This window comes from Colletotrichum destructivum, chromosome 9, assembly GCF_034447905.1.
Source record: "Colletotrichum destructivum chromosome 9, complete sequence".
In the NCBI taxonomy this organism is placed as follows: domain Eukaryota; kingdom Fungi; phylum Ascomycota; class Sordariomycetes; order Glomerellales; family Glomerellaceae; genus Colletotrichum; species Colletotrichum destructivum.
The window spans coordinates 107,458-130,541 of NC_085904.1; the positions used below are offsets into that span (position 1 = coordinate 107,458).

Below are 23,084 nucleotides of genomic sequence, written 5' to 3' on the forward strand. Positions count from 1 at the left end.
CGGCACGCCACATCCCTTGGTGTCTACATCTGGCGGACCAATGTGTGTCGATTAGTCGGATGACAATCTGCAGAGATCCAAAGATGGCCACCCCCAACGCCAAAGCACACGAAGCGGAGGTCCTGGTTTCCACTGCCCTCACGATCAATCAACGTCCATGGAGCCCGCGGCCCCGATTCTTACATCCAATCTCACCCACTCAAGCTCCCCGTCATTGGCCTAAGAAAGGCCATTCTCCGCCTTCGTTTACCCTGATCCATGAGTGAAGACAGCGACTCCCTCTCGTTCTTTCATTCTTTCTCTCTCCCTCTCCACCTGCTTGCTGGTGGCCTTTTTTTTTTGCCCTCTACACGTGTACACTAGGTTCCCCTTGCTCCCCATTCCACTAGCCCTGGAACGGTCTGGGCCCAGATTGCCAGAAGACTAAAATGCCAACGGCGCGAGAAAGCTAATGCCCCCTCTCGGAGCTGGAGAGAGAAGATCTTAGTGGCCACGCCAAGTGCCGCTGCTAGGGACCAAAACGGATAAAGAGGCGGTTCAGACACCGTCATAGCAGAGTTCATCGCACCCCAGCATTGCCTGGGTCATGAGGTGTGCGGGACGATAAGTACTATCTAGGCAGAAAGAGGGTCGGCGCGCCGTTGGAAATCCTGACATGATGTGATGTTTCAAGGGCAGGGGGGGCGGGCAGGATGGAGAAGCTCTTGGTTCTTTCTCCTTCACGGCAGGCAAACGATGGTCAGACAAAACTCTTCCGTTCTGATGACCGAAACTTCAGAGTCTCTCCACCCACTCAGGGCGGCATGTAGTAAGGGAGGGGAAACCCCCCCCCCCAAACAGTGTCAAGGTGGAATTGGCCTCCTGCACGTCTTATCCATTTTCATACCCCCCTCCATCTCGCAACTCGCCCATTCACGATCCGTTGTTTTCTCGTTGACCCCCGGACTGTCAGCCTCTTAGGGCTGAGGCAGACGTTGAATGACTGCAGCTGCTGCCTTGTGTCATCAGGTATGACGCCGAGTAATCGCATGTCAGACAACAACCGGTAGCAAGCAGATGAGGCTCAAAAAGGCCCACCGAATCGAATCGAGTTCGAGTGTCCCGTCGAAGCAGTTTTCGCCAAGCTCATCGATGGGTCTCTGGGGTATAAAGGATTCCTGGCTGAATCGAAGGGAACAATCCAGAGGTTCTTGTTAGGAAACCAAACCAGTTTCTAGACTGTAACTGTAGGATTTGAGTTGCAATCTCCAGCGAACAAAACACGAAGAAAAGAAAACCCAAGAGACAAAAGAGAGAGAGAAGCAAAATGGGTCGCCCGTCACACAGCACCGACACGGACGCGACGGCCTCCAGGTCCTCCATCTCCATGGCCAAGGCCGTCGAGGACGTGGAAGTGGCCTCGTCCAACACACAGACAGTCGGCGAGAGGGCGATGAACCGGCGCGTCAACAGGAAGATGGACATTGCGCTGCTCCCGCTGCTTTCCCTCCTCTACCTGTTCAACGGTCTGGATAGGGGCAACGTGGGAAACGCCCAGACCCAAGGTGCGTTGCGTGATCACCGGATGTTCCGCAATCTCGCGAGCCATCGTTTGAGTTGTTGTAACGAGGTTACTCACACTCCAAAAATCTCCCAGGTTTTACCAACGACATTGGCGCTGTACCCGACGATCTGAACCTCGCCGTCTCCCTATTTTTCATCACCTTCATCCTGTTCCAGCCGCCCTCTGCGGCTATTGGGAGATGGTTGGGAGGCAAGCACTGGATTCCCGTCATGATGGTAAGGGGCACCCGCCCAAAAACAACGCCACGACAACAATCGGAGGTTTGACTAACTCGCGCACAGCTAGGCTGGGGCTTTGTTACCTTGGGGCAGGCGTTTGTCAAGGGCCGTGGTGGGTTCCCTCTCCTGACCTGTTGGTTCTTTTTTCGCGTTGACGAATCCCCTGTTAATCTTTGCGTCGTTTGGTCACAGGTTCCCTGATCGCAACCCGCCTCCTGATCGGCGCCTTCGAAGCCGGATTCTACCCCACCGCCGTGGCATACCTCTCGTTCTTCTACTGCCGATACGACCTCGCCGTCAGGGTCGGGCTCTTTTACGGCCAATATGCCGTTGCGGGCGCCTTTTCAGGGGCCATCTGTACGTTGCCAAGCGAAAGCTGCGAATAATACCGTCCAAGGGGGGAGGGGTGTTTGCTGACGTGTGAGCAACTAGCATACGGTGTCTTCCACCTGAACCACGGCCCCCTAAAAAACTGGCAATACCTCTTCATTATCGAAGGCGCGCTGACGGTGCTCTTCGGCCTCGTCGCGTGGGTCCTCCTCCCCGTCGGTCCCGGCTCCGCCTGGTTCCTGACCCCGGCGGAGCGCCGGTTCGCCGCGGATAGGATCCGGGCCGACAACGCCCTCTTCGTCGAGCACACGTACGACTCGGACGGCTTGGAGGAGGACCGGCTGACGAAGCGCGACTTCGTCGAGACGGCCCGGGACTGGAAGTTCTGGTACGTGCTGGCCTTCAACATCTGCGCCAGCGTGCCCGGCCAGGCCTTTTCCGTGTTCCTACCGCTCGTCGTGCAGGGCCTGGGCTACTCGTCCATCGAGGCCAACTTGGTGAGTGACCAGGAAAATCTTGACATGATCCAAGGCTCTGCGGGGACTGACACTAGTTTGCGCCTTTAGATGTCTGTTCCGCCCTATGTCTGCGGTGCGGTTGGACTATACTGCTTCACACTGAGCTCTGATTACCAGTATGATGGCCCGACGGTTCCACCCGAGCAGGACTTTGTTAACCGATCTCGTTCGTAGCAAGGAGCGTGGTTACCACATCCTCGGAGGCATCATGATCGCCCTCATCGGCCTGATCGCAACTGTCACGGTCGAGTCCCATGGTGGGAAGTACGCGGCGCTCTGCGTGCTTCTCCTTGGGAGCTACGTCGCCGCACCCCTGACTGTGGCGTGGCTGAGTGGAAACACACCCGGTACGTAAAGACAGTGGTTCATGTGCGACGAGGGGTTCAAACAGGAGAAGAGCATTTTGCTAACCAAGCTCTTCCGCCAGAGCCCGGCAAGCGATCCCTCGTCCTCGGCCTCAACGGCTTCGGCAACATCTCGGGCATCATCGGCGCGCAGCTGTACCGGGCACAGTACAAGCCCGACTACAAAATACCCTTCTACGCGACCCTGGGATTCGTAGCGGCTGCGCTGGTGGGATACCTCTCGTACCGGTTCACGCTCGCCGCGGTCAACCGTAAGAAGCTAGAGATCATGCGGCACAAGTCGCAGGAGGACATTGAGAAGGAGCGCGTGGACGGGACACGTTACGCCGACAAGAAGTGGACATTCATCTACGGACTCTAATGGGGAGGGGAGGGGTCTCGAAGATCAATGAGTAAAAGTAATAGAACTGTAATTAAACATCCGAGAAGAAGGCATCCGCCTCGCGGCGAATCTTATCTGCAAGATCCGCTATATCCTTTGCGCTTTTCTGACCGTCCTCGAACAGGTACCCGTCAATGAGAGTCGGGGGAACCCATTCAAAGTAAACATTCATCACGCCTACCTTGACCCCCTTTTCGTCAGTGGTCATGCCTGGTGCACTGCCGAGGAGAGTCGACACAGTTCCCTTGACGCTGGGGCTCTGCTTCCAGGATGTAGCGAGCTCGTCAATGTCGTTTACTTCCCAGTCGGGCATCTCGTATGGCAGAATCTTTTCGCTGTCGGCCAAGACTAGCACTTTGGAGTGGGGGGAGCAGTGCTTGGCTGAGAGGACCGCGGGCAGCGAGCCGGTCTTGTTGTATGTCGACCCGTACCGATCGATGGCGTCGGCGCCGATAAGAACGATATCCACATCCCTGCTTGCGACGGCGGCGCCGGCGTCGGTGTATATCGAGACCTCGACCTTGTTTTTCCTCTCTGCTGGCGCCTCGCGTAGACGGTTGACCAGGCCCGACGCCATCGACACGCCTTCGAAAAGGGGACGTGACTCGAGAATCCGGATGTCGAAGTCGGAGTCGAACCCCGCGACCGCTCGCTGGAGACATTGCAAAATGGTCGAGCTCGACGACAAGGTGAGGATTCGGATTGGTCGGCCGGAACTCTGCTGCTGCTGCTGCTGCTGCAGAAAAGCCTCGAAAGACCTCCAGATACCGTCGACCGAAGACCCTCTTGCCACCGCGAGGTTGCGTACTTTTTGCGTCACTCTTTCGAGGAATTTGGGCGGCGTTCTATCGTCTTTGGCCTTTTGCACTTCCTTCTCGATGACGGCCAGGGACCGAACGATGTTGTTCAGGATCGCAGCGCCCATGCACTCGCGTCCGTTCTTCCACAGATGCCACGCCGCAAGACGGATGTTGCGCCACCAATTGTCCACGGAGCCGTCCTTGTCGAAGCCGGACTTGTCGGAGACCAGCGACAAGAAGACATCTAGCGCCCTCGCCGCCAGTACCCGTGCCCCGCTCCCGTGGTCATGCTGCAGCGCGAGCAAGCCCTCGCTCAGGACCTTCGCCCTGCTCTCGCCGAGCTCGATCTCGAACCAGATGCGCCTCAAGCTCTCGGCCAGGCGCGGCACGCCGCCAAACTCGTCGACGTCGCGGACCTCGTGGGGCTCGAACCATTGGAACCCCTGGTGTTCCCAGTCGATCTGGATGCGCGACTCGTCCTCATGGGACTTGAGGCGGAAGGCGAACGGGTGGATGGTCCATTCGCGACCGATCTTGTCGTCGGCGAAACGGTAGTCCTTGCCCTGGCGCAGCAGCGTCAGTGTCGCCGGGGTGAGCGTCGTTTCCTCGCGGATCTCGCGCCAGGCGGCGTCCAGGGGCGACGGGTCATCCTTCTCTATACTGCCCGAGACTGGAGCGAGGCGATTCCTACCCGGATGAAGTTAGTCCATCCGGCCAACAACTCCCAACCAGGGCGACTCATAAGACTTCGGGTCGTCTCGAGTCGCAAAGGGGACCTGAACTTACGGATAGGTCCGGACTTTGTCGCTTCGTCGGAACAGGGCGACCTGGGGCCCGCGGTTGGGCGGGAACTTGAAGATGAAGGACGAAACGACGGCGCGGCGGGTCATTGTCTTTGCTTGTGAATCCATCAAATCCGACTAAGCCTTTGGTTCTGAGACTTTTCAACGGAGATGTTTGCTGTCTGTTGCCAGTTGGGGTGGATTCGGCCGAGAATGAGGTCATCATGAGCGGTGATGGTGGGCAGCGAGGAGGCTTTCAGCTGGCGGCGGCTGGCACTGATACCACCAAGCAATCATTCACCATCCAACCCTCACCTCATACTCCACGTAAGTAACGCCCAGGCTGTATGTGTGACAACAATCACAGCAAGTGAACCATCGTCTGATTCCTCCGAAACCGAAAGTGGTTTGTAGCATGTAACAATATTACAAAACTCATTGCAGGTTGTTTCCGGAGAGTTTGGAATTGGATGGCCCGACAACCCCTGAGTAAACTGTATGAGAGATCGCACCAGGCAGGAGACGTGAAGCGGGGTGGTCTCCTTGCCGCAACAGAAGTTCAAGTAAATGCACAAGACGATGGGATTTCCACCGTCTAACATGAGAATCCAGTCAATTTAAACTATTATATGATATGTGAAGAGAACAAATGAACCATGGTGCATGGCCCCTTGGCCGAGTCCAATGCTCTACTCACTCACCTGACAGTGTGTTACAAGTCTGAATCTTATAAAATGAAGTATGTACGAACTAAGAGATGGAACGCCGAGTTGAAGTAATTCAGCAGGTGGTACGTAAGAAGGTGAAATATATTAGTGCATGTACATGTCGCGACTCTGTTAGAGAACAATTGTTGAGGTAAGGTGCTGACAACGCCACGGACAGGAGCCGCGCCCGGTAGTGACCTGGGCACCCTTCGATATAGGCATCAAAGATCGTCAAGATATTCCACGACATGAAGGGCCTCCCAACCACAGCACGGCAAGACATGAGATACCCAGGCTGTTGCTCGGGTTCATCATTGAAATTCCTTCTCCCTCTGAGCCGCCGCCGCCGTCCGCTTCGCGCGCCAGTGTCGACCCCGCCACAGCTCTAACACGACGAAGGAACATGAAAACAGCGCGATGATGGCACAGAGCGTGAAGGCCCAGCCGACGCCGACGGCTCGGATTAGGGGCCCGATGGCGGCGGTTCCGCCGGCGGACAGGAGACAGCGCGAGAGGTTCATAGAGGCGGTGGCACTAAAGCTCTGGGACCGAAACAGGTCGACAATAAGGGTTGCTACGGATAGTACTTGTGTCAGCGACTGATCGTCCTCTAAGAAGGCTTGCGGAACGTGCGGCGGCCGAAGCAAAATAGAAAAACGCTCCTTTCAAATGGGATTGATACTTACAGAACACGGCCAAGATGATGGTGTTGAGACCTCCAACAAAAAAGGCCATGGTAATGGAGGCGGCAATATGGACGTTGGACTGGATGATCCAGCCTAGGGCAACGACGGAGATAAGATACCCAATGGTAGGGATGATGACGGGCTTGATGCGTGCGAGCTCGATGTGCTGCACTTCGTTCGCGGGAGGCGAGCCGTCGTCGGCTTCAGCCGGCCGGGCTGCCGCTGCCTGTTGCTCCCTCTTGAGTTGGTGCTTGTACTCGCGGTCCAGCAGCTTCCCTGTGAGCACGCTGCCGCAGACGGAGCCGACGCCGTTGGAGATGTAGGTCAGGCCGATGCTCAGCTCGTTCAGGCCATAGCGCTCGGCGTAAAGGGTGGCAGTGGCGACCATGGTGACCTGCCAGACTGTGTAGCAGACGCCAGTGAAGAGGACGATGCACAGGCACTCGGGCTCGACGAGTAGACGGACGGGGGCGCCGATATCGATACGGAACTTGGCGGCGGCCGGTCTGGCAACGGCGTCGGGGTCTGTGGGGGACTTCTTGGGCGCGTCGAGCCACTTAAGAGGGGCCCGAAGGTAACGAGGGGCATGGACGGAGCCGTCGTCGACGATGCCACGCTTCGTCTCGGGGAGGAACAGGGCGGTAAAGAGCAGAAGGAAGGCGGCGAGGGCGGACATGAAGATGAACATGCCCCGCCAGCCCGTGTACTGGGCGAACAGGCCGCCGATGACGGAGCCAAAGGCAGTGCTGGCGCCGCCGAGGGCGCTGTAGTTACCCATATACTTGCCGCGGCGGCTGACGTGGATCAGGTCGCCAATGAGGCTGGCGCCAATGGCCGTGGTGGAGGCGGAGCCCATGGCCTGGATGGCTCTCAGAGCGACGACGGCCGGGTAGTTGTAGGACAGGGCGAGGCCGATGCAGGAGGCCAGGTAGATGGTGAGGGCGATTAGGTACAGCAAGCGGCGGCCGGTGCTGTCGCCGATGGAGCTCCAGAGCGTGGGACTGATGCCCTGCAGGACGAGGTACGAGGTGATGGTCAGGTTGATGGCGTCTGTGGAGACGTCCAGGTCCCTCGCGACGGCCGGGATGGCGGGCGTGTACAGGTTGGAGCTCAGAGGGCTCAGCATGCCGATGGTGCTGGCGACGGCAATGATGATGATGCGCTGGTTGGGCGCGAAGCGGCTGTATGCGGCCATGAGGTCGGTTTCGACGGGCGAGGCATCATTACCGGAGGAGGCACCGTCTGTCACAGGGCCCAGTAGTGCCGGGGCGGCGAGCTTGGTGTCGTGGACGATGCTGTCCGTCTTCTCCGGCTCGGTCTGGCTTGTGACTGCTTCTGGGGTCTGATCCGTCTCCGAGGCCTCTCTTGTCTCTCTGGACATGTCGGTCTCTCTGATCTGGGTTGTCTCTGTGGAAAGGGTGTGAGTTTCTTTAGGGGTGGGCTCAGAGCTGTCCCCAGCAGAAACAGGACGTTCTCCCATCTCGGCCAGCAGAAACAAGTCTAGCTGATCAAAAAGTGAGAGAAGTGGAGGGTAGTGGCGTGTTTAGAGGGAAAGGGAGGATGGAAGGACACGATGGCGAGCAAGGTGGAATAGCGCGGGAAGCTCGGAGTTGATAGCATGGGAGGTTGGAGTCATCGGCCTGTATAGGTTGGAAGTGGAAACAAAGAATGAAAATTACAAAAGAAGTGAAAATAAAAAACACCCCCAGTCCCTGACAGACCGACCAATCCCGCCGACAAGTGGCCCGCCTCCCTTGTGGTTGTTGGTGACTCTTCTAATTCTTCCCTACCTAGATAGGCACCTAGATAGGTAAGGTACGGATAACATTCACGGTCATTCGTAGAATTTCCCCCACCGGGTCAACGCTGGGCTAGTCTGGGCAGCGCGGTCGGCCCAAGCACGTTCCCTCCTGCCCGTTTGGGAAGGCAATGACTCTGAGCCTCGCCTCGCCTCGCCTCGCCTCGAGCGGCTCTGGCCTGGTTGGCTGGGCCAGATAAGTAAAGTTGTTTTTAGTGTGCTATGGAATTACCTAACGGACTGTTGGCCAAGGACCAGCCCGCTGTTGCTCGCCGCTGCCTCTGCATCGGTCCCTGTCACAGATCCTACTCCGTACACTTGCTCACTCACTCACTCACTCATTCACTCGTCACTCGACACAGGTATTCGTAGGTACTTGGAGGCTAGGAGATGAATGCTGAGAAGAGCATCGGGGCCCACGCTTAGAACCGCTTATACACAGCTATCCAATCATCCCGCCAAGCTTTACAGAGTATCATTGAAACCGGAGATGCTATTAAAGGGCTCATCTTTCTTGGTATGGGATGGGACAAGCGAATGACAAAAAACACGCACTTGGACGTGTAAAGCTAGCAGCGATCCATCGTCCAATACAGCTGTTCCACAGAGCATTCGTGGTGTAACCTTTAAACTCTCGTGTGAACTGTACCAGCCCGTACCTGGTGATCCCTGACAAATGTGGGCTAGTTCGAAGAAGTCCAGTCCAATAGCTATCTTGAAACTCTCACCTAAAATCAGCCTCAGTCTTGATAGGATAGGATACGGCTTGACTTGTCACCTGCTCGGAACCTGCCCGGAACCTGCCCCGGACGGGTATACCCGCCTGGATTGGATGCTCCCTTGCTGCAGTCGAACTTTGATCATCTACCAAGCAGCAACCTTTCCAGATATGAACGGATAGGATGAACATGGGCACAACGGTGGGAAAACACAATGAGTGTCCACACAGTACATGGACCAACCCGACCAACGCTGAAAATAACTGTTGGAGCCGCCTTTGATTTGACTACCGGCGGATGGATCCTTGGCATCCCCCGGCCTCACCTATTCGACTGTCGGAAGCCGACTTTTCTTTTCTGCGCGCCCCCTCCCCTCCCCTCCCCTCCCCTTGAAACCTTCACACCTCACCATTACCACCATTACCACCACTGCCACCACCAACCGCCGAACACTGCCCATCAATGACCTCCGAAGACCCGGCCAGCAACCCGCGCGTCGGCGTCGGCGCCGTCATCCGTCACCCCACCACCGGCAAGCTCCTCGTCGGACAACGCCTCAGCAGCCACGGCCACGGCACCTGGCAGTTCCCCGGCGGTCACCTCGAGTACGCCGAGTCCATCTTCACCTGCGCCGAGCGCGAAACTCTCGAGGAGACGGGCCTTGTCGTCAGAGCCACCCGGCTCGCCGCTGTCACGAACTCTGTCTTTTCCGACGCCGGCAAGCACTACATTACCCTGTTCGTCCTCTGCGAGCCCGTCGACCCCTCTGCCGAACCGCAGGTGCGTGTGAAACACGGACTCCATCCATTGGCCATATCCCGGCCTCTTCCCCTTCCTTCCTGCAGCACACGCAAACGGAGTTGACATGACATACCTAACCATGCCCACCAAATTTCTAGGCCTTAGAGCCCGACAAGGCTGGCGACTGGCAGTGGATGGAGTGGTCCACCATCCGCGACTGGGTTCGCCACCACGACAATGATGGTGATGATTGGCCCGCCAAGCGTCTGTTTTTGCCCATCCGCGAACTGGTTAACGGGAAGGAGAACGAGACGGCCTTTACGGGATTCTAGACTTGCATGGCTGAAATGAGTACTCCATTAGCCAAGACGGCCCCCTCTCCAAAGCCGCATAGATACATTTAGACTTGTTTTCCCTCCTTAAAGCAAACCCCCTCCTTTCTTTTTTTTCTTTTTTCCTTTCGGAATTCAAACCACTCATGACAATTTTACTTGCATCAAGTCCCTCACCCGGTTGCGGTTAGGTAACCACGAGCTGTAATACTAATATCATCTAGCTCGCGAGCCCCCCTACCCCTTCAAATCGCCGTAAGCTGGGGTGGTGAAAAACACGCCTGCGGCACGGCTCTGAGGCATTTCCGGAATGCCACCCGGGCGGGGCCCCGGATGGAGGCAAGAAGACGGGGCAAGAAGACGAGGGGGACAGAGGACCATGGTTACTAAGGACCCTTTTTACCCCTCTAAATTAACTGTCTCCTGTCCACGACCCACGGACATCTTTCCGCGGCACCAAGATCCATCTGGGCATCGCGCCGTGAACATGAATGCTAGTAGCTACATGTCTATGAACTAGCCCGTGTTTGTCTTCCACCACATCCCTCTATACTATTGCCTGCCCCCTGTTGTCAGATTTAACTCGGCAAACAAAGCTGCATCGGGCCGAGTGCATGCGGGTCCCCCTACCGCGAGCGGGCCGTCCTGCGGGCACCTTCAACGTGATATCTTACTGTATACGGAAGGTAGTCATGCTTGGAACAGGATGAATTTTTTTTTTAGCTGCGTGGTATCTAGATCTAAATTCTCGTGCCGGTCCTTCTTCACAAGGCACAGCCGGCGATGCAGATTGTGATGATCAGATCGGTGCTAATCCCTCCCTGGCTATAGCCTATGTGCCAGCAGGATATGATGACGAGAGTATCGCAGAACGGTCCAGGCGTCCAGGTGGCTTCAGATGCCTCCTTGGCCACGCACCTCAGACCATCCCAGCACGGGTCATCAATGCTCTCCAGGGCCAGAAAGAGTCTCGTCGCCTACCCAGCAGGCTTGGCTAGCAACAGTGCAGTTGCCCTTCAGCGGAGGTGATATGCAGACTACGGTCAGATGTGACGAGATCTATAACTAGTATACGTGTTCCGATCCACATCGTACATCTTGAATGTAACCATGCCGGCTGCTTCTCCTCCTTTGGCTTTCAGCCATCCGATGAGGTGTTAAAATCCGTCAGAAAGGAGTGCGCAGAGAGGCAACTACCTCGTCGGTTCGCTTCGTCTGTCGCTCGTTTATTCGTCGAGCCGCATGGTATATACAAAGACTTGGCGAGTTTATCGGTCCTCGTTCGCCCGTGCCCAGCAATAACACTGCATGTACTACTGTCAACGGCATCAAGCCCTCATCTCTTGCATTTCCTGACAAAATCTCATCATAATGGTAATTACATAACGAAAATGCCGCAAGGTGCTCGTTTTGGCAGCCGTACATACAACTGTGCAAAAGTTTGTGTCTATGGGTTTCTTTTTTCTGTGGCGGGGGGATTCCCACTATGGCCGTTGTTCCATTGAGTCTTGACAACGACACCCTTTAATTCCATCAACCCGTCACTGGTCTCAACATATCCTGATTGAGAAATACGAATCATTTACGTCTTTATGACGTTCAAAGTCGGGATAATTAGATCTGTATAGAACACATTATCTGCAAGGGCTGCCTTCTTGCTTTCATGTAGCATCGGACGATGGTGGGTTTAACACAATTTTGATTGCAAAGATTGTAATAGTACATCAGTTAGCAACGATTGATCAACAGGAGGCACTTCCCCCCATCTCGCGATTAAGACCACCATTGCTGCCTGCGATTCTCACCCGTTATCTTCAGCCCAGTTGACGCAGTCCCCGGTCGAGACCGCAACATGTCCTGATGGAGTGGACCTTGGATAATGTGAGTTGCACTCCCTGCTTGTGCATGGCCTACCTGTACAACTTCAACCATCATGCCACGATGCGATTTCGTTCAAGGTACACATCAACGACCGCAGGAGTCGAGGGCCGATGTGTATAAAACCCTCGTCCGTTCCTCTGAATCTCTCCATAGCACAAAAGTTCAAGCTCACAAGTTCTACTCTTCTTTCTCACTCCCCCTCTCCTTCTCTCCCTCTACCTCTCTGCCTCTCTCTTGCCCCACTCCTTTGTCATAACCTCACTCCTTTCACCCCATCTTCGTGACGACGTCCTTCATCGTCCAACAGGGTCTGTCAAGATGGCCATCAGCCCGCGTCCTCACATCATCATCATCGGCATGGGCCCGGCCGGACTCGCCGCCGCGGCGCGTCTCAAGGGCACCGGCATTCAGTTCACCATCATCGACGGTGGCAAGGCCGTGCAGGACCGTGATCGGTACCTGCCCGAAGACGCCACCCGTGGCCACGGCGGCGCCGGTCTCTTCTCCGACGGCAAGTTCTCCTTCTTCCCCTCCGCCTCTGAGCTTTGGTCCCTGCCGCGCGAGGGCGACCTGCGCGAGGCCTACGACTGGACCTGCGACGTCCTGAACCAGGCGGGCCTCGAGACGCCGCCCTTCCCCAGCAACCCGGACGCCTACTCGGTGGCCGGCATGGTGGAGAGTGAGGAGTGGAAGCTCAAGGACTACCCCTCGGATTACCTCTCTCTCGACGCGCGCCTACGGCTCGTCCACGACATGGTCAGCGACATCGACGGCTCCGTTATGAACGAGTGCAACGTCCGAAACGCCACGTACCACGCGGCGTCGGACTCTTTCACCGTGGTCGTGGAGGACCGCGCGACGGGCCAGATCACGCGCCTCAGCGCGAATCGGCTCCTCATCACGACAGGCCGCTTCGGCCCGCTCGAGGAGAGCCTGCGCCGCATGACAAGACACCACCAGTTCCACCGGCTCGAGGTAGGGTTCCGAATCCAGCAGCGCAGCGAGCGGGCCTTCTTCCGGGCCATGCCGCAGCTCGACCCCAAGCTGCGGGTGCGCGAGAGCGACGGCAGCGTCGAGTGGCGCACTTTCTGCGTCTGCCGCCAGGGCGAGACGTGCCTGACGGAGACCAACGGGCTGTGGACGGTCTCGGGCCGGTCGGACTGCCCGCCGACGGGGCGCTCCAATTCGGGCTTCAACACGCGGATCCTGGACCAGGAGCTGGCGCGCAAGTCACTGGACCGTGTGCTCGCGGCCATGGGCCGGCCCGAGGCGCACTTCCAGCTACCCGCGCAGGGCCTGCTGCGGGGCGACGCCGAGGTCGTCGCGGCACTGGACGAGATCTACGGCCCGGAGCTGGTCGGCAAGATGGCCGAGGGCCTCCGGCGGCTGTCGCAGACGTACAGCGACCTGGGGGACGATGAGGAGGCGACGCTGATCGGCCCGACGCTCGAGGGCATCGGGTGGTACCCCAAGGTCGACGGCAACCTCAGCCTCCTCGACGCACCGGTTTGGGTAGCGGGCGACGCCTGCGGGCTGTTCCGCGGTATCGTCGCCGCTATGATCAGCGGCCACTACGCGGCGGCCTCGGCCATCGACGAGCTTGTGCAGGGCGCGCAGGTGCGGCTCAAGGCGCTTGCGGACCAGACGCCAATTGAGATGGCGACACCGTCTAGCAAGCGATGCCTCAACAAGCAGCCGGCAGCGATCGAGTGCGACGGACCGTGTTGCTCATTGGCGGGTGTGTAGGGGGAGAACGGGTGTCGTCGATGTGTAGGGTTGGATCAAGCAGGGAGAAAACAAAACGGGGTTTCCTATGCAAAAAGGGGGGGTTTCAAAGAGTGTCTAGTACCAATAACTAGTACAGATAACTAGTGACAGGATCGTAAAAGAATTGCATTTCGCTCACACAAATTCGAACCGAGCCTCCCATCCCCCTTATGGAATACTTATGTAATCATGCCGACAAAACGTCAGGGTTCTTGTACTAAGCACTATCTGAAATACTCAGTGAGTTCGCTAGAGGGAAAATGGCAGCGTGAAGTTACAGGCCCTTTCGGGAGTTGGATACCCGGTAGTTTGAAACCACGGCTCAACAGGCATGATAACCTTTTCAGATATGCACTGACCCGCGTATGGAGGGTATCTCAGTGTGTGTGAGATGGCTGTTGTCTCGACGGTCAAAGGGATTGTACGATTTAAATGATCTCGGATCGCGAAAAGAGCAAGGCTGGAGCTAAAGGCACAACGATAGGTTGTGGATTCTGTTGTGCTGATGACACACCGCCACTATCACTGCCATGGGCCAGAACGAAGGTAGTATGTGGTTAGTCATGAGCTTTCCTTCAGTTGACAGAGTATTTGACTGTTGCTTTTCAACTAGGGGAGTATAAGAGCAATAGAGATTAGACTGAGGAGGACATAGAGACAGAAGCAGATGGGATGGGGATGAAGTGGTAGCCCGTTAAGTGCATTACAGGTATTATTTCACGGATAACCGATCCGTACCCAGTGCATAGTAGGTAGGCGTCTAGTAGGTACAGAGCATGCAAGGATGGGCCCCACAACTAAGGTAGTAGCCTGAGGTGTGATGAGCGTAAGCGGGAGCGTAAGCGGAAGCGTAAGCACAGGCGGTAAGCGGGGTGCATACCACCTGCCGGCGACAGCAGAGAAGAACGAAAGAAACAGAAAGAGCCAAAGCCTCCGTCTCCGAAGACGCCGACACGGTTGACTTAAACTTGCCAAACCGCCAAAGCTTCTCATTTCGTCCCGTCCCGTCCTCATTCTCCCCCCCCAAAACTCCGTGCACCCGGGCCCGGCGAAGCGGTGACATGCCGTCTCACTATCCTCCCGCAGCACCAGGATGCAGCAGCAGCAGCAGCAGCAGCAGCAGCAGCCGCCGCCGCCAGAACAGACGGAAACCCCTAATCGCGGCCCGCGTCTACCTGTCAACCCGCGACGACACAAGGTAGCGCCAGAACAGAGGAAGCGCGTCGCCACAGCGTGAGTTGCCTTTCGTCTCTCTCTGTCTGTCCCTCTCTCTCTCTCCCGGACTCTCTCCTCTATTACCCTGTCATGCCGTTCGTTCGTCTCGTCTCGTTCGTTGTCTTTCTTTTGAACCCTCAAGTCTCTCCTCCCCCTAACGTGTGTCTTCTCATGACACACACTCCTGCCACCACCACCACCATCCTCACATGACATCTCCATTTCGTGTCGAATCTTGTTTACGAATACCGTCCCTGTAGATGCAACAGCTGTAACATCCGCCGGATTAAATGCTCCGGCGAGAGGCCCTGCCGCCAGTGCCGCAGCTCTTCGCGCGACTGCCAGTACCCCACCATCATCGAGAAAGTCTCCGTGTCCCGCAACGAGCTGGATGACCTACGGAGGAAGCTCGACGTCGCCGAACGCGCCCTGCTGGCCGCCGTGCCCGACCACACAGCGAGACGCCAGCTGCTACTGCAACAGCAGCATGATGGTGACGCCAGCGCCGGAAGCTCCTCCCGCGCCGCCTCTTGCTTGTCCTTCACGCCGCCTCAGCAGCATCGACGCAAAGACGAATTCCACGAAACCGCCTTCAATGTCGACGGCGAAGCTGACGCCCCCGACGCCGACACGGCGGAGGGCCGTCAGCTCAAGGACCAAGACGGCAGGGCCCGTTTCCTCGGCGAGACATCCGGCGCCACCTTCCTCGATCACCTCAAGGAGTTCATGTCCACCGTCTCACCCTTAGCCTTCAACAAGCCGTGGCTGTCGCCCACCCCGAACAATGGCTCGGCCTTCCTCGCCTCCCTCGGCCGCTATCAGACCTACGACTCGCGCCCCGTGGAGGCCGAGCCCGATCCCGACCCCATCGCCCTGCCGTCCCGCGCCGACATGTCCGCCATGCTCGCCGACCTCCGCCACTTCATCCAGGACGGCAACGGCACCTTCCCGTGCGGCGGCATCTACTGGTGGGGCGATCTCGGCTCCGTGCCGAACCCCGTCTCCTTTCCCCCCGAGACCCCGCCCGACGCCATCCGCCACCGCTTCCGCCACCTTGCCTTCTACCACACCGCCTTCGCCGTCGCTTGCCAGGCCAGCACCACGGCCGCCTCCATGCCCGTCCCTCACGATCTCAGCCAGCGCTACTTCTCCCGCGCTCGCATGCTCCTCGGCAACCCCCTCGACATCACCCAGTACACCATTAGCGACGTCGCCGTCCTCGCCCTCATGGGCTTCTACCTCATCGAGATGAACCGCCGCGACGCTGCCTACATCTACGTCAGTAACGCCATGCACATCTCCATCATGCACGGCGCCCACCGCGGCTGGGTCGACGAGCGAGGCAAGCGTGTCTTTTGGACCCTGTACATCCTTGACCGATGGCTAAGCTGTCTCATGGGCCGTCCCCCTACCATCATGGACGATGCCATCCGGCTACCCTTGCCATGCGATGCTCCGTAAGTGCCTCCCTGCCTTCCTTTCCCCCCTTGGATTCGCCTATCCACCATTCTTCTTCCCTCTCCCACCGCCGTCCGGCTCCAATAGCCGAGGCTTCTCCTCCGACCGGATGCGAGCGAGACCGAAGCAGCCAGCAGAAACGCGCTCAACCAATAATGACTGACGGTCCGACCTTCTGCCCCCCCCTCTTACAGTTCCCTTCCCCCTGCAGCCGGCCTCCGAGCCCACGTCGAGCTGGCCCGCATTTCGGGCCACATTGTCTGCAACACGTATAGAGTCGCACCCTGGGACCACCGTCCCGGAGGAGCGGCGCGCCATGTCGACCGCGCGCTGCAGCTGCTCGAGAACTGGCACGCCTCACTCCCTGCCGCCCTGCAGATGTCTACCGCCCGTCCAAGTACCGATCCCGCATGTTGCCTGTTGCACATGGCATATAACCAGGTAAGCTTGTTTCCGCCCTTGTCTTCCCCTCTCCCCCTCCTCTTTCGTTCTTTTGGAAATTGCAGATCGGGTAGACCTTATACGTTCCCTCCCCTCACTCTCTCGCTACGCCCCCCTCTCCTTTCTACATTCACTCATCCCACCCCCCCCCCCCCCCCTAATAGACCTGTCTCTATGCTCACTAGTGACCCTCCTTCAAACTTGCAGCTCCTCATCCTCGTCGTCCGCCCCATCTTCTTCGCAGCCGTGAAGAAGGTTTTCGCCGAGCGCTACATCACCTCAGACCGCCGCTGGGACCTCGACCACCACGCGCCTCGTATCGCCGCCTGCTCCGATGCCGCCCGACAGAACCTGTTCCTCGCCCGCTGGCTGCTCAACCTGAACGGCGGCTCCCGCAAGCTCCTGCAGGCTGGCCTTCACTACGTCTTCAACGCCGCCATCGTGCTCATGCTCCAGGACCTGCTTATTCCGTCCTTCGCATCGTCGTCATCGTCGTCGTCGTCGTCGTCGTCGTCCGCCGAGGCCGACGACGTCAGCTTCGCCATCGGTGTCTTCGAGGCCGAAGCCAAGACGGGGAGCAACTACGGACATGACTGTGCCGCGGTTCTCCAGGATCTCAGGTCTCTGGTCCAGCGCCTCCGTCCTGACGCGCATGTCGTCCCTTCGACGCCGGGCCTCGCGTCGGCGGACGATTTGACGATGGCTAGCGGCAGCGGCAGCAGCAACACGCCCGCGACGACGATGACGACGATGTTGGCGGCCCTCCAACAGCAGCAACAGCTTCAGCAGCAGCAGCAGCCGACATTCCCCCTGATGGGGCCGAGCCAGGCGTACCCCATGGACGAGAGCGGACCGTTGTATCAAGAACTCATGACGTGGGTGGACAACAGCGACACGCAACTGTATAGTAGCAACTATTCCATATAAACATGAATCAAAAACAGAATACTCAAGGATATCCGTCCCTGTTCCAATCCCCGGGTTGCGACCATGACGACCACGCGAGAGCCCCAAAAGGCGTTGTCGCAAGAGCGCGAGACTAGAGGTGTGAACAATCCAGGATCTAGACCTTGTGAACGATTGAAAAACTGTTTTTCCCATTCGAAACCAATACACACAAAATATAACTCCGCGCCATGTCTTTTTCAATCCGAAAAAATTCGCAAGAATCTCGAAAAGTACCCGCCAACATAAAGAGATGTTTCGTCAGTGCATCATCACCCCTCCGAATTCCCATGATTGGACATAACCAATGAAATCTCCTTTCTATCCGCCTCTTTCTCTCTCACCTACGCAAACACGACACGATTCGTCGCGTCAAGGTTTTCTTTCCTCTAACAATGAAAGTCCAAAAGAAGCAAAAAGATCTAGTTGGAGACGGTCTTTGTCCTCGGGGTCGCAGGGAAGATGGAGTCGAGAATCTCGCCCGATCGAACAGCAAGAATAGACAAAAGGGTATCGCTCAACTATTTCAAAACTTCGTTAGTGAAATGTAACATAAAGAGACCTGGATGAATCATCATCCAGAAGGGGGGTCAGGGGTGTCAACTCACTCCGTGGGTCGCTTCGCAGCATCCCTGCAGGTAAACACCAGCCCCGGGTGCCACAGCACCGGGGGCGTAACGCACACGGTAGTCGCGGCCGACCTCAAGCTTTCTCGATCCAGAGGTCGCGTCGGGGCCGCAGATCTCCCAGCCGTCAACGAGCTCGCGCTCGCCAGCGTTGCCGGCGGGCGACACCTCGGGTAGCAGGTTCCAGCTGTCGCGGAGCATGTCGATGTGGGCGTTGCGCTGGTAGCCCGTGGCGGCGACGATGAGGTCGACGTCGAGAACCTCATCGCCGGGAAGTTGGCTGACAAAGCCGTCGTCGAGGCTGTCGCACGCGTTCTCGAGGCGGCGGACATGGATCTGGAGGCGGTCCGTCTCCTTGCTCTCGGTGACTTGGGTGATGTCGCGGCCGAAGAGCATGCGGTGCGGCCACTTGCGCTCGTCGGTGCCGAGTGTGCGCTTCTGGTGGTATAGCATCTCGTACAGAGCCTCGATGAGCTGCAGTCTCACCACGCCGTAGTTGGTCGCCTTTGCCTCCTTGATGAGGGCGCGGCGGTAGCTCTGCGACTTGGGGTAGAGCTCGTCGACGTACGAGGGGTTGAAGATGGAATTGACAAAGGGCGAGTCGTCGGCGGGCTTGAGGAACTCGGAGCGCATCACCATCCACGTCTTGGCGTTGGGGTAAGCGCGCTGGACGTCACGGAAAATCTCGGCGGCGGACTGGCCGGCACCGATGACAGCGACGCGGTAGGGTCTCGAGTTGTCGTTGAGAATTTGAGGGGCCAGCTGGGCGTACTGAGACGAGTGGATGATCTTGGGGTGCTTGGCGGGAAGCACCTTGGGCAGGCGAGGCTGGCCGCCGTTGGCGATGAGGACGTTGCGAGTCTGGTACGAGCTGACCTGGCCAGTCTTGACGTCCCGAGACTTCACAGTCCAGGTCTTGACACTTCCGGCGGTTTGGGGGTCGGGGGAGACGGAGACGACCTCGCGACCGTACGCGACGACGTCGTCGAAGTGACGGGAGCACCAGCGCAGGTAGTCCTCGTACTCGACACGGGCGGGCAGGAAAGTGTCCAGGTTGGTGAAGTCGACGAGGCGGTTGTTGCAGTGGAGGTAATTGAGGAAGGTGAACTGGGAGCGCGGGTTGCGCAGCGAGGCCATGTCCTTGATGAAGGAAATCTGCATGCGGGCGCCCGAGAGAAGCATGCCCGGGTGCCACGCAAACTGCGGCTGCTTCTCGAGGAAGAGCACCTTGGGCGCCGACTGGCCGGGGGCAAGCTGGCGTCCGGCCTCCTGGTAGTCATGCATGGCGACGGCCACAGACAAGCTGGCGGGGCCGAAGCCGACGCAGATGAGGTCGTGGATCTCGCTGTGGTCGCATGGCTGCAGGTACTGCGACTTTTGGATGTGGGAACCGCCAGCGTTGTGGCCGTTGACACCGTTACCGTTCTGGTAGATAGTACCGTTGCCGTTGCCGTTGGTGAAGCCGTTGCCGTTGAACTCTGAGAAGCCGCTGCCGGCATCGGAGCCGTTGGTCGGCGAGTCGCAGTGAGGAGACATAATGATGGTGGTGATGGTAGTGGTTGGTGGGGGTAATTATATGGTGGGTTGTAAGAGTGTGCGAGCTGCAGTGGATGGCGGGGATATTAGTTTGACGAGCGGATCGAGCAAATGAGATGCCAATGCCAAAGCAACTGAGAGGGAAGAGCGGGTGCTTTAACATGTCAGCTTCATGGCCTTTGAACTGGTCCATCTCGGGAACGGGGGAGTGGGAGCATCAACTGACCTTTATTCCTCGACTTCTTGAGACGGTTCAAATGAGATGTTGCCCGGTGTGAAAGCTGAAGGCGGGTGCGAAAGCGCGCGGGGTATTTTTTCCTTTTTTTTTTCCTTCGCTGGGTACGTGATTTCTCCAAATGCCGATTTTTTCCCTTGTGATTTTCTGAGAAGCTTACTCCACGGTGGGTTTCAAGCCACAATGTTCGTCATCGACTCTTCAAGAGTGGCGTTCTGGTTGAAGCCTTGCTAAGGGGGTATGAAGAAGATGAGCCACCGGTTGAATGGGCGGTCGAGATAAAGATCAAAGGATGAAGAGGGTAAGTTGTAGAGGATCGAGAAAGACGCACCGGAAAAAAAAATAGAGAAATCGGGATGGCAGAGGAGGGGTACCGAGACTAATATGCAAAAACGGGCAAACGTCAATGGATGTCCGCGTCCCTTTGAGGCGGCGTGATCGACCGACCGACGAGCTCGAACCTGGGCCGCTGGACCCTCGGAGCTCATGAGCGAGCAGATGGAGACGAGGACTCTGTACAGAGTACATACATGCGTGGTCCTGTCAATGGCTACACGCCCCCCGAGGCTGGGAACTGGCGCAGAGAGACTAAACGTATTTGGAGGAGCCTACTCAAATTGCAACATTCGGTTCTTCGTTTGAATGGGGCAACGTCGTCGCTGTTGCGATCCTCTCATTCTGCCGGACAAGGTCTGTGTAAGGACCCTTGGCGAATCGCGCTTGGGGGAGGAGCCGTATTGGTGGTCTAGGTAGTGTAGGTGGTGGTGCCAGCTCGGCTTAAAGCAAGAAGCCATCCACAACGGACGCCTTTCCACATCAAGGGGCCGGGGCCAGGGACAGAGTCGCAACGGGCTGACTCCAGAAATGGGCTTGCTAGTAGGGGCCGCCCTGAGATGAGGGTCTGCCTGGGTCCATGTTCGGGTCTGGGTCTGCAGACTGCACCCGGTTCTGGTCCTGGATGTGGTGCTTGTGCTGGTACCGGCCACTGGCCGACTCTGGCAGATCGGGACCACATACCAATAAGGCCATGTTCATGGTACGCTCCGCAAGCGGGGCCGGATGGCATGTGGTGAGGTTGCGTGTACTCTGTACTCTAAGAGCATACAGAGTACACCCAGACGTTCGTACGTAGGGAATCGCCAGCCCGCGTGGGAGACCCGCCTCGGTTGCCGGAGAATGAACAAAGTAGGCGGCAGGCCAGCCGTTGCAGGAGGCCGAAAGAAGCAATGAAGAACAGCGCCTTGCCATCCAGGAAGATGGTGTCGAGTGTACACCAAGTAAGTACATACTCATCAGCGGCGGCGGCGACGGCGGCGTGCGGCGGTGCGCAGGACTTGGCAACTCGACCGTCGTTTGCATGTGCCGGAGCCACAGCAGTGGAGCGGACGGGAGGGATGGACCGGAGGCACAGAAGGTTGTGAAGTGGTCGACGCCTAGGCGACTCGACCGGCGAACAGTTTGCCCAACGCGGGGGGCGGTAAAAAAAGAAAGGTATCATGGTTCGGTAGTCTGACTGGACCCTGAAAGACTCAGCTTCCATGCTCAGCCAAGGCAAGGTATGACAAGCAGGATTCAGACCGACAAGATCAGTGCAGCGTCGGCCGAAACCGAACTGCAGGGCCGCAGCTCGCACGCCGTGTTTGTGTGTTTGTTCATGCAGAGATTCTTTCAAGAAGACGGCCGCCACAACCGAAGTGTTAGTCGGGGGGTTTTTCGATGCCTAGTGACCCGGCTAACCGCCTGCTGACCGCTGGCGTCCGAAGAGCGTGAGAGTCAGTCATGGCGATGACATCGAAGGCGTCCTGGAGAGAATGCTTCGGCCACAGTAGATTAGTTGCGCGGTAGATTCAGGCCCAGCCCCCAAGTTCCAAAGCCGTCGGTTTACGAGAATTTGTCGCCGACGATTCCCAAGACGATGCAGATCGATGGTGCTAGCGAGACCCACTCCCAAATGGTCGCGATGCAGAAATCAGACGGGGGGTCATGATGCAGGAGGTGGAGGGAGGATCATAATGTGGGAAGCGAGCGACGACTCACGAGAGATACGACCGGGGCTGGGAGATGGAAAAGAAGGAAAAAAAGGAAAAAAAGGAGGGAAAAAAGGATGCAAGCTCGGAAGCAGGGGAATAAGGAGGGGGGGGTGGGTTAGTCCGTCGGTCGCGACGCAAGAGTCAAGAACAAGCAAGGAAGAGGGAAGAGGGGAAGAGAAAAAATTTCGATGATGGACAGTTTTTTGCACGATGGGTGGAGTGTGTGTGTAGGGAGTAGTGTGACACTGAGGGGATGATGCGATTTCGGGGTTATCTTTGGATCTGATAAGATCAAATCTCTCACTCGGCGTCTCGCTTCGTCCGACTTCATCCCGGTTCCCTCTGTCCTGGGCAAGAGGGAACCGCAGGTGGAGGGGCGCCTAAGAAGGGAACGTGCTTAAGGGTACCTTAAGTAGGTACCTACTGAGAGAAATCCCAACTGCCTTAGGCATTTTATAGGTAGTATATACAGATGAATACCCGTCAGGCAAGCAAGTTACCTCACTCTACGTGGGCAGGCACGAGGTGCTGAAGTCGCAATACCAACCTAGGTAAGTAGGCAGTCAGTCACCTTGCCTAAGGCACAGCATCTGGAAAATTCAGGACTAGAAAAGAACCGGGGAGGGTTGCAAGACAAGCAAAGCTGCCGCAACATTGCCCTCCCGTAAGTTACCTCGTTCATCGCTCTGCATCTCCTTCGGCGCTATCGAACGTGCTTGGAAGCTCAAAAGAAGGAAGACACCGACGAGGGGGAAAAAACCGATCTGCAAGCCGAGACGGTTGCGTTGCAGATGACTGCCAAGCGCTCTCCAGAAGGGTTTCTTCAGTTCACATTGGACTTCCGTGGCTATGGAATGTGGGAAAGAACCGGGCCGCAAGAGATGGATCATGGATGCGAGCGATGCCCAGCGAAACAGCAAGCGAAGTGTGATGTATCATGTGGAGGCGGCAGGATCACTAAGAAACATGAGTCGAGGAAACGATGGGCGTGCAAAGCTTTGCTCCGAC

The 23,084-nt window shown here is 57.3% G+C and overlaps 7 protein-coding genes across 7 annotated transcripts; 4 read left to right on the forward strand and 3 right to left on the reverse strand.

The window, feature by feature from the left end:
- Nucleotides 1-833: 833 nt before the first annotated feature.
- Nucleotides 834-3,460, forward strand: CDEST_13126 (Putative major facilitator superfamily, MFS transporter superfamily). The gene is made up of 8 exons (XM_062929282.1): nt 834-1,544; nt 1,637-1,779; nt 1,846-1,894; nt 1,975-2,139; nt 2,215-2,609; nt 2,679-2,746; nt 2,805-2,977; nt 3,058-3,460. Exons 1-8 carry the CDS (start codon nt 1,307-1,309, stop codon nt 3,354-3,356), a joined length of 1,530 nt encoding a protein of 509 aa, XP_062785333.1. The 5' UTR covers nt 834-1,306; the 3' UTR covers nt 3,357-3,460.
- CDEST_13127 (Putative NUDIX hydrolase domain, nagB/RpiA transferase, initiation factor 2B-like protein) lies at nt 3,359-5,212 on the reverse strand. The gene is made up of 2 exons (XM_062929283.1): nt 4,964-5,212; nt 3,359-4,864 (listed from the first exon to the last, which is right to left on the reverse strand). Exons 1-2 carry the CDS (start codon nt 5,086-5,088, stop codon nt 3,409-3,411), a joined length of 1,581 nt encoding a protein of 526 aa, XP_062785334.1. The 5' UTR covers nt 5,089-5,212; the 3' UTR covers nt 3,359-3,408.
- A 453-nt stretch (nt 5,213-5,665) lies between these two features.
- CDEST_13128 (Putative major facilitator superfamily, MFS transporter superfamily) lies at nt 5,666-8,122 on the reverse strand. The gene is made up of 2 exons (XM_062929284.1): nt 6,353-8,122; nt 5,666-6,240 (listed from the first exon to the last, which is right to left on the reverse strand). The coding sequence occupies exons 1-2, from the start codon at nt 7,830-7,832 to the stop codon at nt 5,978-5,980; spliced, it is 1,743 nt and encodes a 580-aa protein (XP_062785335.1). The 5' UTR covers nt 7,833-8,122; the 3' UTR covers nt 5,666-5,977.
- Nucleotides 8,123-9,271: 1,149 nt separating this feature from the next.
- Nucleotides 9,272-10,211, forward strand: CDEST_13129 (Putative NUDIX hydrolase domain-containing protein). The gene is made up of 2 exons (XM_062929285.1): nt 9,272-9,649; nt 9,769-10,211. The coding sequence occupies exons 1-2, from the start codon at nt 9,332-9,334 to the stop codon at nt 9,940-9,942; spliced, it is 492 nt and encodes a 163-aa protein (XP_062785336.1). The 5' UTR covers nt 9,272-9,331; the 3' UTR covers nt 9,943-10,211.
- Nucleotides 10,212-11,701: 1,490 nt separating this feature from the next.
- On the forward strand, nt 11,702-13,679 carry CDEST_13130 (Putative FAD/NAD(P)-binding domain superfamily). The gene has a single exon (XM_062929286.1). The coding sequence runs from the start codon at nt 12,142-12,144 to the stop codon at nt 13,567-13,569; it is 1,428 nt and encodes a 475-aa protein (XP_062785337.1). The 5' UTR covers nt 11,702-12,141; the 3' UTR covers nt 13,570-13,679.
- An 842-nt stretch (nt 13,680-14,521) lies between these two features.
- On the forward strand, nt 14,522-17,682 carry CDEST_13131 (uncharacterized protein). The gene is made up of 4 exons (XM_062929287.1): nt 14,522-14,823; nt 15,066-16,262; nt 16,458-16,704; nt 16,912-17,682. Exons 1-4 carry the CDS (start codon nt 14,684-14,686, stop codon nt 17,629-17,631), a joined length of 2,304 nt encoding a protein of 767 aa, XP_062785338.1. The 5' UTR covers nt 14,522-14,683; the 3' UTR covers nt 17,632-17,682.
- A 1-nt stretch (nt 17,683) lies between these two features.
- Nucleotides 17,684-22,111, reverse strand: CDEST_13132 (Putative L-lysine 6-monooxygenase/L-ornithine 5-monooxygenase, FAD/NAD(P)-binding domain superfamily). The gene is made up of 3 exons (XM_062929288.1): nt 20,038-22,111; nt 18,258-19,965; nt 17,684-18,170 (listed from the first exon to the last, which is right to left on the reverse strand). The coding sequence occupies exons 2-3, from the start codon at nt 19,809-19,811 to the stop codon at nt 18,072-18,074; spliced, it is 1,653 nt and encodes a 550-aa protein (XP_062785339.1). The 5' UTR covers nt 19,812-19,965; nt 20,038-22,111; the 3' UTR covers nt 17,684-18,071.
- Nucleotides 22,112-23,084: the final 973 nt, after the last annotated feature.